Raw genomic sequence first — 12,321 nt, forward strand, 5'->3', positions numbered from 1 at the left:
TTCAAAAACCACAAAATATGCTTAGCATTAGAACAGAGGCAAGTGCTCCTATCTGACTTCACACTGTCAGGATGGCCCACACTAATTATTGCATTAATGAAGTTAATTTACTTTCTAGCGCGGACATTTCAGTCAATATAAAAATTGAATTGTTGATTGAAAAGCACAGTTAGAAATCCTTATGCAATGGATTTTTACAAAAGCCAGTCAAAACCACAAACGCTCAAGGGCACCCTACAGCCCTAATCAGATATTTTTTAAAGATGAAGTTGCTTCGTTAGCTCAATTAGGTTCTAAAATTCAGGAAATCAAGTCATTTAAACACTCATTTGTAACTTGAATTTTGAAGGGATTTAACCATATCTTATTAAGATTATGATTTAAGTCAGCATGGTTTGCAATATTGGGAATCACAGGGGGAATAAAAAGGTCTGAAAGGACCCCTGGAAGTCACTAACTCCAAACTTGTCACAGCAAGGCAGACCTCAGAGTCCAAGCAAGTCACTCAAGGCTTTGCCCAGCTCAATCTTGAAAGTCTTCAAAGGACGGAGGTAACACAATCACACCCAGGTGCCTTTCTGAGATGAGTGTGTTGGCATTCCTCTTGCATTTCAATAGAACAGGGACCAAAACTGGACATGGTATTTTAGATACAGCTTTGCAAATGCCAGGTAATAGAATCCTAGGTTGGAAAAGACCTCTATGATCATGACATCCAAGCACCAACTTGAACCTCCAAGTCCCACCACTAACTGGTGTCCCTTAGCGCCCCAAGCACTATCAGCAGGGACTGCCAGCTACTCCCCGGTCAAAGCCACCTGCCAGCAAGGCCAGTCCCAGATTTTCCCTTTGACCCCTTGGTGCTGGATTTTCTCTTTCACTCATTTCTAGGACTTACAGGAGGCTCCTGTTGGCTCAGTGCCCCCGGGGCACACCAACCATCCCCTCCTTGCTCAGCGTGCGGGGAGGACACACCATCCTATCATCTGGGCAGGTGGATATCATAACCAGCCCCGTACCAGCCCGAGGAACACCAAGTCAACGGCTACCAGTTTGGCCTTGAACTGTTGACTGGTTGGCTTGGGTCCCAGCCTCCCTCCCACCTTGCAGTCATCTAGACTATTTCTCCTCCATTTGGCAAAATGCCACGGGCAGCAATGTCAAAAGCCTTGCCTGTATATAAGAGCTCATTCTCCCCTTGTCCACAGAACCGGTTGGGTTATCATAGAAAGGAACCACGCTGTTTAAGTCAGTTGTTCTCTGGAAATCCACGCTGGCTGCCCTGTCACCTCCTTGCCCTTCGCGTACGTTGAAGCAGTTTTCCTGAGGGTCTGCTCCCTTGCTTTGCCGAGGACTGAGGTGAGGCTGACTGCCCATACCCCCAGGTCCTCCTCCTCACCTCTGATCAAGAAAGGAGGAGTAACCCCAGAATGTGACGAAGACATGAAATTGAACTAGAAAATAAATACAGAATCTTGCTAGGTATCCACAGGATGTGTTTTGTGGAACACAAGTTTCATCTTGCTGTTATTATATCCAGTCTTCTGCTAGGCACTCAGAATGGAGAAGCTAGGTCTGCCCCCAGGCTTTCCATACTTGAATATCATCTTGTACACCTTGGAGAAAATCAAGCTCACATGAGCATGCCTGTCAGCCAGTTTTCCCCCTTGTATACCTGTTTGGTTGAGACATGTCAGATTAATGTCTTAAAATAAGTGCTATACCTTTTTTTTCCCCCCCTACCCTAACACTCCTACTCCTTTAACCTGCTGGTTGGCTAACCATCAAATATGCAGCCTGGAAACAGCTACAGCATGTGCTGTGTCTTGCGTAGCTAATTGATAGTAACACAGAACTGCAGGTATTTAAGGAATTTAGGGAGGGAACAGAGACATTACAGAAGGTTATGAAAAACTGTCTGGGGCTCAGGATGGTGCTCATTGCAGTCAGGAGAGTACTGAGCACAAGTTCATAGAAAGCTTATCATCATCTCCCTTCTTCTCACCACATTCTCTTGAAGAAGCAGTTCCGATTCCAAAAACCACAGGAAATCCCTTTAGTCTGTCCCCACGTGTTTCATAACTACCGAGCACAACCCTGGTGACCCAATTACACATGCAGACAATAAATAATAATAATAATAATAATACACGTGGAGACAATGAACAATATAACTTCAGCTTTTTTTTTTTTTTTAATTAGGTCAGGATTTACCACTTCAGCCACTACGTAGAACTGCAATACAGCAAGACACGAGGTAGGAAATCAGTATGGGCTTCTCGCTGCATGGAGATGGCAGGCTGTCTTACTCTGACAGCACATTTTGTGTTTTATAAATAGATTTACTTCACCTGCTATTCATCAAGTCGAAGTCTTCCTGTTACTAGTTACCTACTGGGACATGTTTTCTTCTAATACATACATTACAAGCCATTTACATTATATCCATGTATTTCATGATTTTCTTTCATAAAAATACAGCACTAAGATTGAAAGATCTTTCCACTTCAGACTCTCCCTCCCTGTGCTGAAGGAGGCAGTGTATTTTCAGAACCACGTGTAATTTGGCTCAAGCCTATAAAGCACCATATTTGCTTTTTGAGAGCAAAAGAGCGTAGTTTATAATTTATGCTTAACACAAATACTTTATTCTGCTGTTTGCAAACACTTTTGGAGAAGATCTGCTGTCTCCTTATCTACCATAACTATGACAGTATGGGATTAACACACTCACCTTCTTCCTAATGTGTACTTACGCCCTACAGCATTTTTATTTCCAAACAGAATCCCATTTTTACCTCACTTCAGAAAAGCTCTAATTTGCCTGGGACACTGAAGTTCCCAACAGTCCATGGCCCACTCTCCCAATGATTATCTGAAGCTGCAGACACTCCCAGGCAGCTTGGAAGTATAGCTAAATTTGTGAAGTTGTACTTTAAAATCCCCCAACAAGAGACTTAACCAGTTACAAGACCAAACAGATGGGGGTCTGCTTTTCAGGAACAGTTGCTTTAGCCATTTTTTTAGAGAGCATAGACTCTTACAACTAGACCAACAATATCTGATGATGATAGAGTGACCCTGCATGCTTTCTCTCCCTACTTCTCACACCACTGCCTCTTCCCTTGCACTGGTCTCACGCTGTTGGAGGGTGTGCCGGTTTAATTTGCTGCCAAACCAGCCAGCTGGTTCTCTTCCAGTTGGATTCAGCTCTGGCCAGTTTCTTCTACTAGATCATCCCAGGGACACATGATCACTAAATCTGCCAGAAGGGAAGATTAAAGAAAGCATTGATAAAGTCCTCAGGCAGGGAATGACCATGTCTAGAAGTGATGGATCCAGCACTTCCCTTGGCAACTTGTTCTAGTGGTTAATAGCTTCACTGATAGATAAGATATCGGTAGATATTGGTAAGATAAATTATACTGCTGTTTGCACATGTTTTAAGTTTTAGGTAGTTAATATTACATTTATCAATTTTTGACAGTGCTAAATAAGCCAACTTCCACAAAAGCATTCAAATAATGGGGATGTTCAAACAATGAGAGTTCAGAAAACGTTCAAATAATGAGAGTTCAGCCCAGCTGAGGAGACACAGAAGGACAGAGGTATACTTTCACAAGCCATACTCAGGCTGCTTCTCAATACAGACAGACTACTGAGGACAACAAAAACCAAACCCACAGAAACACAAAAAATACCTCAACAACAAGTTCCAGTTGTTTATGAAGTATTTTCCCTTTAAAGCCATTATGAAGTCGATAAAGACACGGGCATAGCTTAAAAATGGCTAACATGGATAGAGGAAAATGACAAGAAGTTTTAGAATAGCCTTCTAAAATCAAGTACAAGAGAGCTATGAAATTATCAGTTTGCTGGATCATGGACATTACGGAGAGTGATTAAGATAGACTCAGAGGAGAAATTAAATGTTTCAGCTTGAATCGAGTGCAAAGTAACCGCAGGCTACACTGTACAAGGTGAGATTCTCTCCCTTCCCTGGCCCCTGAAATGTATTCCCACCCCCTCTCTCGCACAGGAGGTAATGACTGCGCAGTCGGAGCAAGGCCATTCGGCCTGCCGACAGGGCGGTAAACCAGGCAGAGCAGTTTCCCCCACATCAGGCAGCTTATCAGCTCTCACCACGGCCTCATAACCTCCAGAGCCAAAAGCAAGACAGGGAGAGTAACCGCAAAGCTTCGGCCCTTTGTGGCAGCAGCCTGGAGTTATCTCCAACGAGGCACAGCACGAAACTGTACCCACAGGATGACTTTCAGAGCAAGTCCAATTACGTGCCAGTCAGCCCTACAACAAAGCCCTTCCCAACTAGAGATACAGCTTCAGAGTTAAATGATGTGATTTGCCTTTACTAAGAGTGAAAGCTTTATGAAACCAGCGGTTTCATTTCTCAGAGCAGCAAAGATGAAGACTTTTCTCTCCCCGGTCCCAAAAAAACACATTGCATGGGAATGACTCAAACCATTCTGACAAGTTTGCTCATTGTTCTATTTTTGCATTTTTCCTGAAAAAAAAAAAAAAAAAAAAAAAAAGCAGAAACAATGCAGCTTAGGAAAAAGAAAAATGGGCTAAATTAGGGTATATCAATACATTTCCAATAAATCCAACTGAACTGAAGTTATAAGAATCCTTTCCACCAGGCTTTATTTCAGCTAATGCTATAAATGAACGCCAGCTGACTCTGCTTTAAGTAACTACCTCACCTTCCTCTTGCTTCCATCTCTTTTTTTTTCTTTTTTGCAGCCATGAGCTTCCTCTCAGTTCCTGCAGAGCCAGCCTAGCTGAAAGCTATTTCAGGAGGACAGGGAAGTTTCAGATGATTCAGCTTGTATAAACAAGGAAAGAGGACAATGATCACTGGCCGGAGCTAAGTGAAGGGTGAGACTTAATTTCAGCACCAGTTTAAAACGCTTAAGCTTCATATACAGTCAAAAACATGTGACTAAGGCTGACCACTTAATAATTTTCTCCAAAAGGTAAAAATTGATGACTTAGAGTCTTCTTTAGATGGTAAGTCAGGCAAATTTCCAGGAACTCTGGAAAAACTGCTTTCTTAATTTAAAATAATAATAATTCCAGTCCAGAAAAAAAATCTATTTACAGCTGCTGAGATGTGGCTGCTGCAGAAGCAGCAACAAAAAGAATAAAGAGAGTGCTCAGTGCCGCTTCATTCCAAAGCCATTTGCATATTTCTCTGCTATCAGAAGGTATCACATTCATGGTGATTTCAGTCCTGTTCAGAAAATAGCACGAGCTTAAGCTATTCCAATAACTTAAAAGTATATTTTATCTGGTTGAACCAACAAAGGTGATAAAATTGATTCTGAGTTTCTTAAAAAATAACGTCAAATTTAAACTCAAAGTTCTACGTTCACAAAGCTATTTGGTACCACGACACATGAACATACAGATCCCTGCTTCGTCCTCCAGTCAACAGAGCTCCAGCTGCAAGCTTCTCCTGTAACATCACAAGTCAGTGCTGTCCAAACTCATGAAAAAACAGCAAAATGCCTTATTCTGGTTTTAAATATTCTCAAGCCAAAGATTTTTAGCAACAACAGAAAAAATATATTTATCATTTTTCAAATATCAGGTTGCAGAGATTTTTTTTAATATTTCAACATTAATATTAGATTTGAAATGATTGCACTGAAAGCAAACTTGCCTAACAGCTTGTTATACCTTGATTGCATTATAGGTAATAAATGTTCCTTTAAGAAAAGTTAACTTAATATTCTAGGTGACCTTGCATGATATTTACTTCAGTGTCTATTATCCAGAAGTGGAAAGATTTAACTCATTTGGAAGACACATACTGTGATGCTTCCTTCAGTCTGATTTAGGACTTGGCAGTCACAGGCCCTAGCTATTTCAGGAAATGCAGATATGCTGCTACAATACATTATTTTAGTCATTCAGGTTTCCTGAAAAAGCAACATTTCATACTGACTTTATATGAAATCAATTGTGCATACGGCTGGAGCAATAAAATGAAATCCAAGCCCAAAATAGTTGTTACTATTAGTCAGAGAAAGTAAATATTTGTGCTGGCGCCACAATATTATTCAAATAAATTACAGTTTATGCCAAGAATCACAGAAAAAATTAGGCCGACAGGAACCTACGGAGGTCACCTAGGTGAACATCCTGCTGAAAGCAAGGCTGGCTTTGAAATTATGGTACACTTTTATTTAACAGAGCAAGCAATCACTCGAGAAAGTAGGTGACCGAGCAGATAGTTCTAGTACTTCAGCCCTGCTAAAAATCCTTGCGACAAGAAGCTGAGGGCAATGCAGAAGCAGGTTTAAGCTCACCCCATCACAGGGACAAAGTTGCACAGAGCTATTTCTCATTACTGTGTGTCTAGGGAGACTGCAAAGGCACAAAGTTAACATTTGTGGGGCACGTGGAACTTTTCAGATCACTCACAGTCTGACAGCCTAGAGTAGAAGAGAAAAATCAATGCTTACAGACAGGAAAGGAAAAGCTGAATATAATTTAACTACACTACAGGAGGCTATTTCAAATCCTTTAAAAAGGAACAGAGACAGCTCAGACAGTGTTTTAAGTGCCCAGGTTGCAAACACAGATCAGACACCCTCTATTAGCTACAGGTCAGCCATTCTCAGCCACCAGCTTTCTGCTAGAAATAGCTATACTCCAGATCCACTAGCAAAAAAAAAAAAAAAATCATTTGATCATCATACCTACTTCTGTCAAGTTGACCTGAGTCACTTTAGGCACTTCTACTGCTCTTCTTTCCTAACAAGTCACTTTTATGAAACTGGGTTAGAGAACTACTGTGCAAGCAGTCACATGTGATAGCGTATCTGCGGAAATAGAACTGACAGAAGAGCTCAGCACCAACAGCCAGACAGGGACAGACTGGAGCAATCACCCAGCTTAGCCCCAGACAGCACGGCATACCCAACCACGTATTTTGTGTGTGCATGCAGCCAAAAGACACTAAAAAGCTAACACAAGGAGACAACAGAGCCAAGGAGGTCAGCAAAGGTGAAGAGACTTCAAAGGCAAGATGCTATCTAACTGAAACAAAACACTAAGAACTGCTAGGAAAACAAAAGAAAACCGAGGAAGCAAATATAATTACGTCCCTGTGTGGAGTTAGTCTCGAACAAAACATCTCTAACATCTCTTCACAAGATTAAAGTGGCATCAAAACTTAAAATTTAAAATTAAAAAAACACACAAAGATGACCAGCATGTGTGTGTTTCCTCACACAGGAGGAAAATAAAGGCATGAAGATTTCTCAGTCTGAAAGACAAACTCCAGGGGATCAAAACCAAACCTGCAAGGTAACTATAAGGAGGTCAGCAAGCAAGCAATCTGCAATTTCTAAGAAATACAGAGACTTCAGGCTGAGAAAGCAGCTTTAGGGGAGAGAGGGGAAAAATGCACACAGACAGGAAGCATTCCCTCACACACACACACCCCATTCATGTTAAATACTCTCACTGCCGCAGGAAGCTGTGGAGGGCAGGAGCCACATTCCTCCCAGCCCCACTTGTACAAGTCCCTGATGGTCTGTCACTATGGGTTACAAGATTCAGTCAAACTCCAAACACCTTTCAAAAAGTCCCAAAGTTACCAATTGCTTGCCAACACCTTTGAGAAAGTCCATAAATTAGTAATAGCCAGGCAATGGGTGATGCCAGAAAATGGAGAAGATCCTGCGGCTGACCTGCTTTACATATCCTTTTCATAAACCTACCACAGACAGTGCATCAGCTCTTTCATTTTCTTTCTTTTGGGGATGGAGGGAAGCAGGCATGAGCCAAGCCAACAGCCTCTAGCAGGCTTTCATGGCATTTCTCCTCCACCATGACACAAACCCTGTAACCACCAACTCCTTCCAGCCACAGGGCAGCAGACTGTAGCAGCTTAGACATTTCTCTTCCAGAGGTCCTCTTTCCCTTATTTTCCCTTATAGTTTTGTCTAGAATACAAAAAAAATGATAAGAAAGCACTTTGCTCAACATTGCCAGCCAGCCTGTCAACATTACATGCAGCAACAACCGTAATACAGACAAGCTGCTTCATTTAGCAATATCTTGGACTTCTGATTAAGTCATTTTATTCTTCAGTAGCTTACTGTAAATAAAGTTCAACTGCACACTGCATCTGACACATTTCTCAGTAAAAATACTCACTGAAGGACTCATACCTCTTTTATCTTCACCAGTTACAAGAACAAGCATTGTAGTAATGTTTCATTAGTTTTTGTAATGCTGCTAGTGAATATTCAACCTCTCACTGTCCCTGTGATAATACATTAAAAGCATTCAGTCTACTTAAAAAAAAAAAAAAAGACCTAGATTTTTTTTGTTGCAATAGGAAGGTAAAGAAAGCAAAAGACCTCATGCAAGTTTAATGCTCAATGAAATTTAAAATATATTTGGTCTACAGAAACTGTTTCATATTTGTACTCATTCTGTTAGCAGTGAAGAAGCGTGTCCAGCTTCTTTAAGTATTACACACAGTTTTCCAAAGATGAAGTGCACCAAATTCAGATATATTAACTCTTGGGAACCACAAATCTGTCAGCACTGATTTTTGCCAATGAAGTAAAGGAAAAAAAGGGTAAAACTGCATGTAGCAAAAGTCCATGAAATTTCAATGTATCACTGCGGTAGAGTATCAACTGTTGCTACAATATTTCATTCTTAGTCGTGAAGAGACACAGAAATTATTTGTACACTGCAAATTCAGCTCAATCTCCTTGATAATGCCCAAATTATATAATCGTATAATTTCTCAACTATAATTAGGAAAATTACCTGCTATCCAGCCATAGAAATAAACAGGAAAGATGTCATAATGCAACTCTACTTCCCTCTAAAATGGTTGTCAACCATGGGTAGCAAACATTCAATCAATAAAAAGATCTTTCCCTAGAACATCTGAACATTTTTCCCTTAAATTCATCTACTTTCCATCTATTTGTAGAACCACACATCAAATCCCCATAATTAATGCAGTACAGAAGGCAAAGAATTATAATGACAGAGTAATCACATAACAGGGCATCATCGGTGGCTTTACAGAGTCTGTGTTTGTCACCACCGATAACTTCCTCCTCCTCGCCATCATTCACATGCTCCTGCAACATTCATTTCCAACATTATAAGAACATAAAAGTCCCTGTTTCAAGGCACTTGGTATTTCTGTCCTTCACCTTTTGGTTTCCCCTGAATCATATTCCTCCTCTGGTTCCCCATGAATCTTAGAAAACCATGCATTTGTCAAATACCTCCACGATTTCCTCCAAGCCATCCCTGACACACAAAACCTCCTTCAGAGGCTGGCATAAAAGACAAACAATCTCTTATCAAGAGCCAGCTCTACCATGACGTCAGTAATAAAGTAATTAAATAATGGCTTCTCAGAATAAACGCAAAGCCATCACTAAATATAGCTAGCATAGTGCCAACTAAAGTTAGGTCTTTTTTCACTCTAATTTTTGGAGATGTTTTACTGTATATTCTTCCCCATTTTTCAGTCAGAAGAATTGAAAATTCTGAATATTTTGAATAAAGGATTAGACCTTGATAGAAAACCCTATTTAAAAGGCTCTGGGATCCTGCTATAATCATTTGCAGACATTTGCCAGCGTTCTGGCAGAAGCACTTCTAACGTAATTGCACAGGCACACAAATTGTTATGGTTATAATAATCCACGCAGTAACAATACTTGACACAGTTTATGGACCCACTCAATTCAGCCACCTATGGAGCAGTAATAACGTGCTCGCTACTGTAATCAGAAAAGACAGAGAGAGAAGACATACTTAAGGAAGAGTAAAGAAAAAAAAACTACATCAAACAAGGTTTAACAGTGATCATAGCCTGAAAACCAGACCAAGACCTTTATTAAAAGTCTTGGACAATATTCCCAACTGCACACTAATACTTTTAATAATTCGGACCTACTCTATGGAAACCCCCAGATATTTCACATTGCAACATTACACAGGGCTGAAAACGTTTAATTAGCATACTAAACCTTTATATTATAGGCAGTGCCAGCGCTGTCTGCTGCAATGACTGATGTAAACACTTCTTGCAAGTATGACAATGCAGCTCAGAAAGTACAAAATAATAACTCCTACCTATTCTGAACCATGAAAAAGTGATTTATTAAAGCTCTGCTTATGTCAGAGCCTGCAATACCGATCTCATTTTATATTTTCAGACCTCATTTTAAGCATGCTTTCAATACAAATTACTTTGCAATAGAAAATAAATGAAATCACTTCCTTATAATCCCAAGAAACACAAGTCAGGAGGAGCGCGTATCGCTTCACTAACCACGCATTTGATTCGCACGCCATGCATTTCTTCCCCTCTATACATAAGGAGGAGAAAGAAAAGCTACGCAAAAACAACTTTGCTTCCACTTAAAAAAGCTTAAACCGTGCTCATCAATGTAGCAGACTTGCACACAGCAGCCAACGTACACACACGCCTCTGGCACAAAACAAGCAAGCTACCACCATGCACACCCCCCACAAGTACATTCAGCGGCTAAAATCGTACAGGGCAGTGCAGTGAGCAATTAACGTCATATAAGTGAGGGTAACCGAGACAGAGATGATGCACAATGGAAATTGGGGGGTGTCGGAATAAAAATACAGGAGCCTGATGAGCAGCATTTAAAACACCCCTTCATTTGTCCCTGTGCAAACACTGTTAAGTTATGGGTTCGGCCGAGTGCAGCCGATTGTTTCCAGCACAAACCTGATCTGGCACATTATAAAAATACAGCTATCTCAAGCAGCTGCACCTTTGTTGTTTTTTTTAAACGAACACCTTGGTGGAAAAATGGGTGAAGCTGAAACCTAGCTGGGGGAAAAAAGAACAACAAAACCCTACCACCTCGGAGGGGCTGGGTTTGACCAGAGCCGCTTTTAGTCTTTGCCTGCTTCCTCCACCGAGCAGCCGGTGGCAATGCGGGACTCTGTGGCTCCACAGTCCCCCATAAATCTCAGGAAACCCCATTTCCCTCATGATTTCCCCAGGGCCCCCCGTTCCCCTCAGAGTCCTCCTGAGGAACCCGCCAGGACCCCAGGCTCCCGTCAGGGCCCCTTCGCTCCCCTCAGAGGCCTCCTATTCCCCTCAGGGTCCCCTGTTCCCCTCAGAGGCTCCCCCGTTCCCCTCAGGGTCCCCTCAGGAGCCCCTGCTCCCCTCAGATCCCCCCTAGAACCCTCCCGTTCCCCTCAGAGCCCCCCGGACCCCAGACTCCCCTCAGGACCCCCCCGTTCCCCTCAGAGCCCCCCTAAGACGCCTCAAGACACCCCCGTTCCCTCAGGACCCCCTTAGGACCCCTCAAGACCCCCTTACTCCCCTCAAGGCCCCCCCAGGACTCCCTCAGAGCCCCCCACACACCCCAAAAGCCGCTCCTTCTCCCACCTGCCGCCGACCCAGCCCCACACAAACCCACCTCTCCGCCGGCACTCGCCCCCCGCCCCAACACGTTTGCACCTCACCCATCTCCAGCGAGCTCCTCTCCCCTTTTTTGGGGGTTGTAAATCCCAAAACCTCCCCAGACAAAGCGGGGCAGGCACCCGCTGCGTGTCCCCCCCCCCCTCCCCTTACCCCCTCAGCCTCGCTCACCCATGCTGCGCGCGCCCGCCCGCCCGCCCGGCGGGGCTCGGCGGCTGCGGGTCCCGCCGGTACTCGCTCAAACCGGGCACTGCGGCTCCATGCGGGCCGCTGAGGGCGCTGTGGGGCTGCTGCGGGGCCGGGGGGGGGCGAATCAGACCCGTCCCGTCCCGTCCCGTCCCGTCCCGTCGCCGCCTTCCCCCCCCCCCCTTTCCCCGCTGCCCGCCTCAGGCGAGCTCCGCCACCGGCGGCACCGCCCCCCCCCTCACCCCCTCCCACCCGCGACGGGGGGGGGGGGGCAAATCTCGCGAGATCTCCTCCCCACGCTTGCTGCGGTTGCCAGGCAGGGTGACGTCACCGCCGCCCTCCTCGCTGTTGCCAGGCAGGGTGACGTCACCGCCGCCGTCCCCTCCACACAGACTCTCCCCCCGCACCCCCCACCACCACCTTCAGTTCTTACCCCAAAAAACAGCGGTTTTGGGCAACCCACACACACAGCGAGGGGCAGGCTGTGGGGTCGTAGGGCTGAGGTCTTTCCTCCAAGCCCCCTGGGGGTACACCCGCTCCCATCCCAGGCTGCTCCTCACTTTTTGGGGGTGAAAGTCCCCTTTCTTAGCTTGGAGCGTGTGTAGGATTGGACATTGGTTTGCAGTGGTTTAGGGTGGTTTGTTTTAATAAGA

General features: G+C 43.8%; 1 protein-coding gene across 1 annotated transcript in view; it reads right to left on the reverse strand.

Moving 5' to 3' along the window:
* The window catches only part of CD2AP (CD2 associated protein), a 75,152-nt gene extending 63,347 nt beyond the window's left edge, over positions 1-11,805 (reverse strand). Inside the window, exon 1 of the mRNA XM_084283297.1 lies at positions 11,654-11,805. Within this exon, the coding sequence (XP_084139423.1) occupies positions 11,654-11,657 (4 nt within the window). The 5' untranslated portion in view covers positions 11,658-11,805. The remainder of the gene's footprint in view (positions 1-11,653) is intronic.
* Between the last annotated feature and the right edge of the window lie 516 nt (positions 11,806-12,321).

This window comes from Netta rufina, assembly GCF_964035555.1.
Source record: "Netta rufina genome assembly, chromosome: 3".
NCBI lineage: Eukaryota > Metazoa > Chordata > Aves > Anseriformes > Anatidae > Netta > Netta rufina.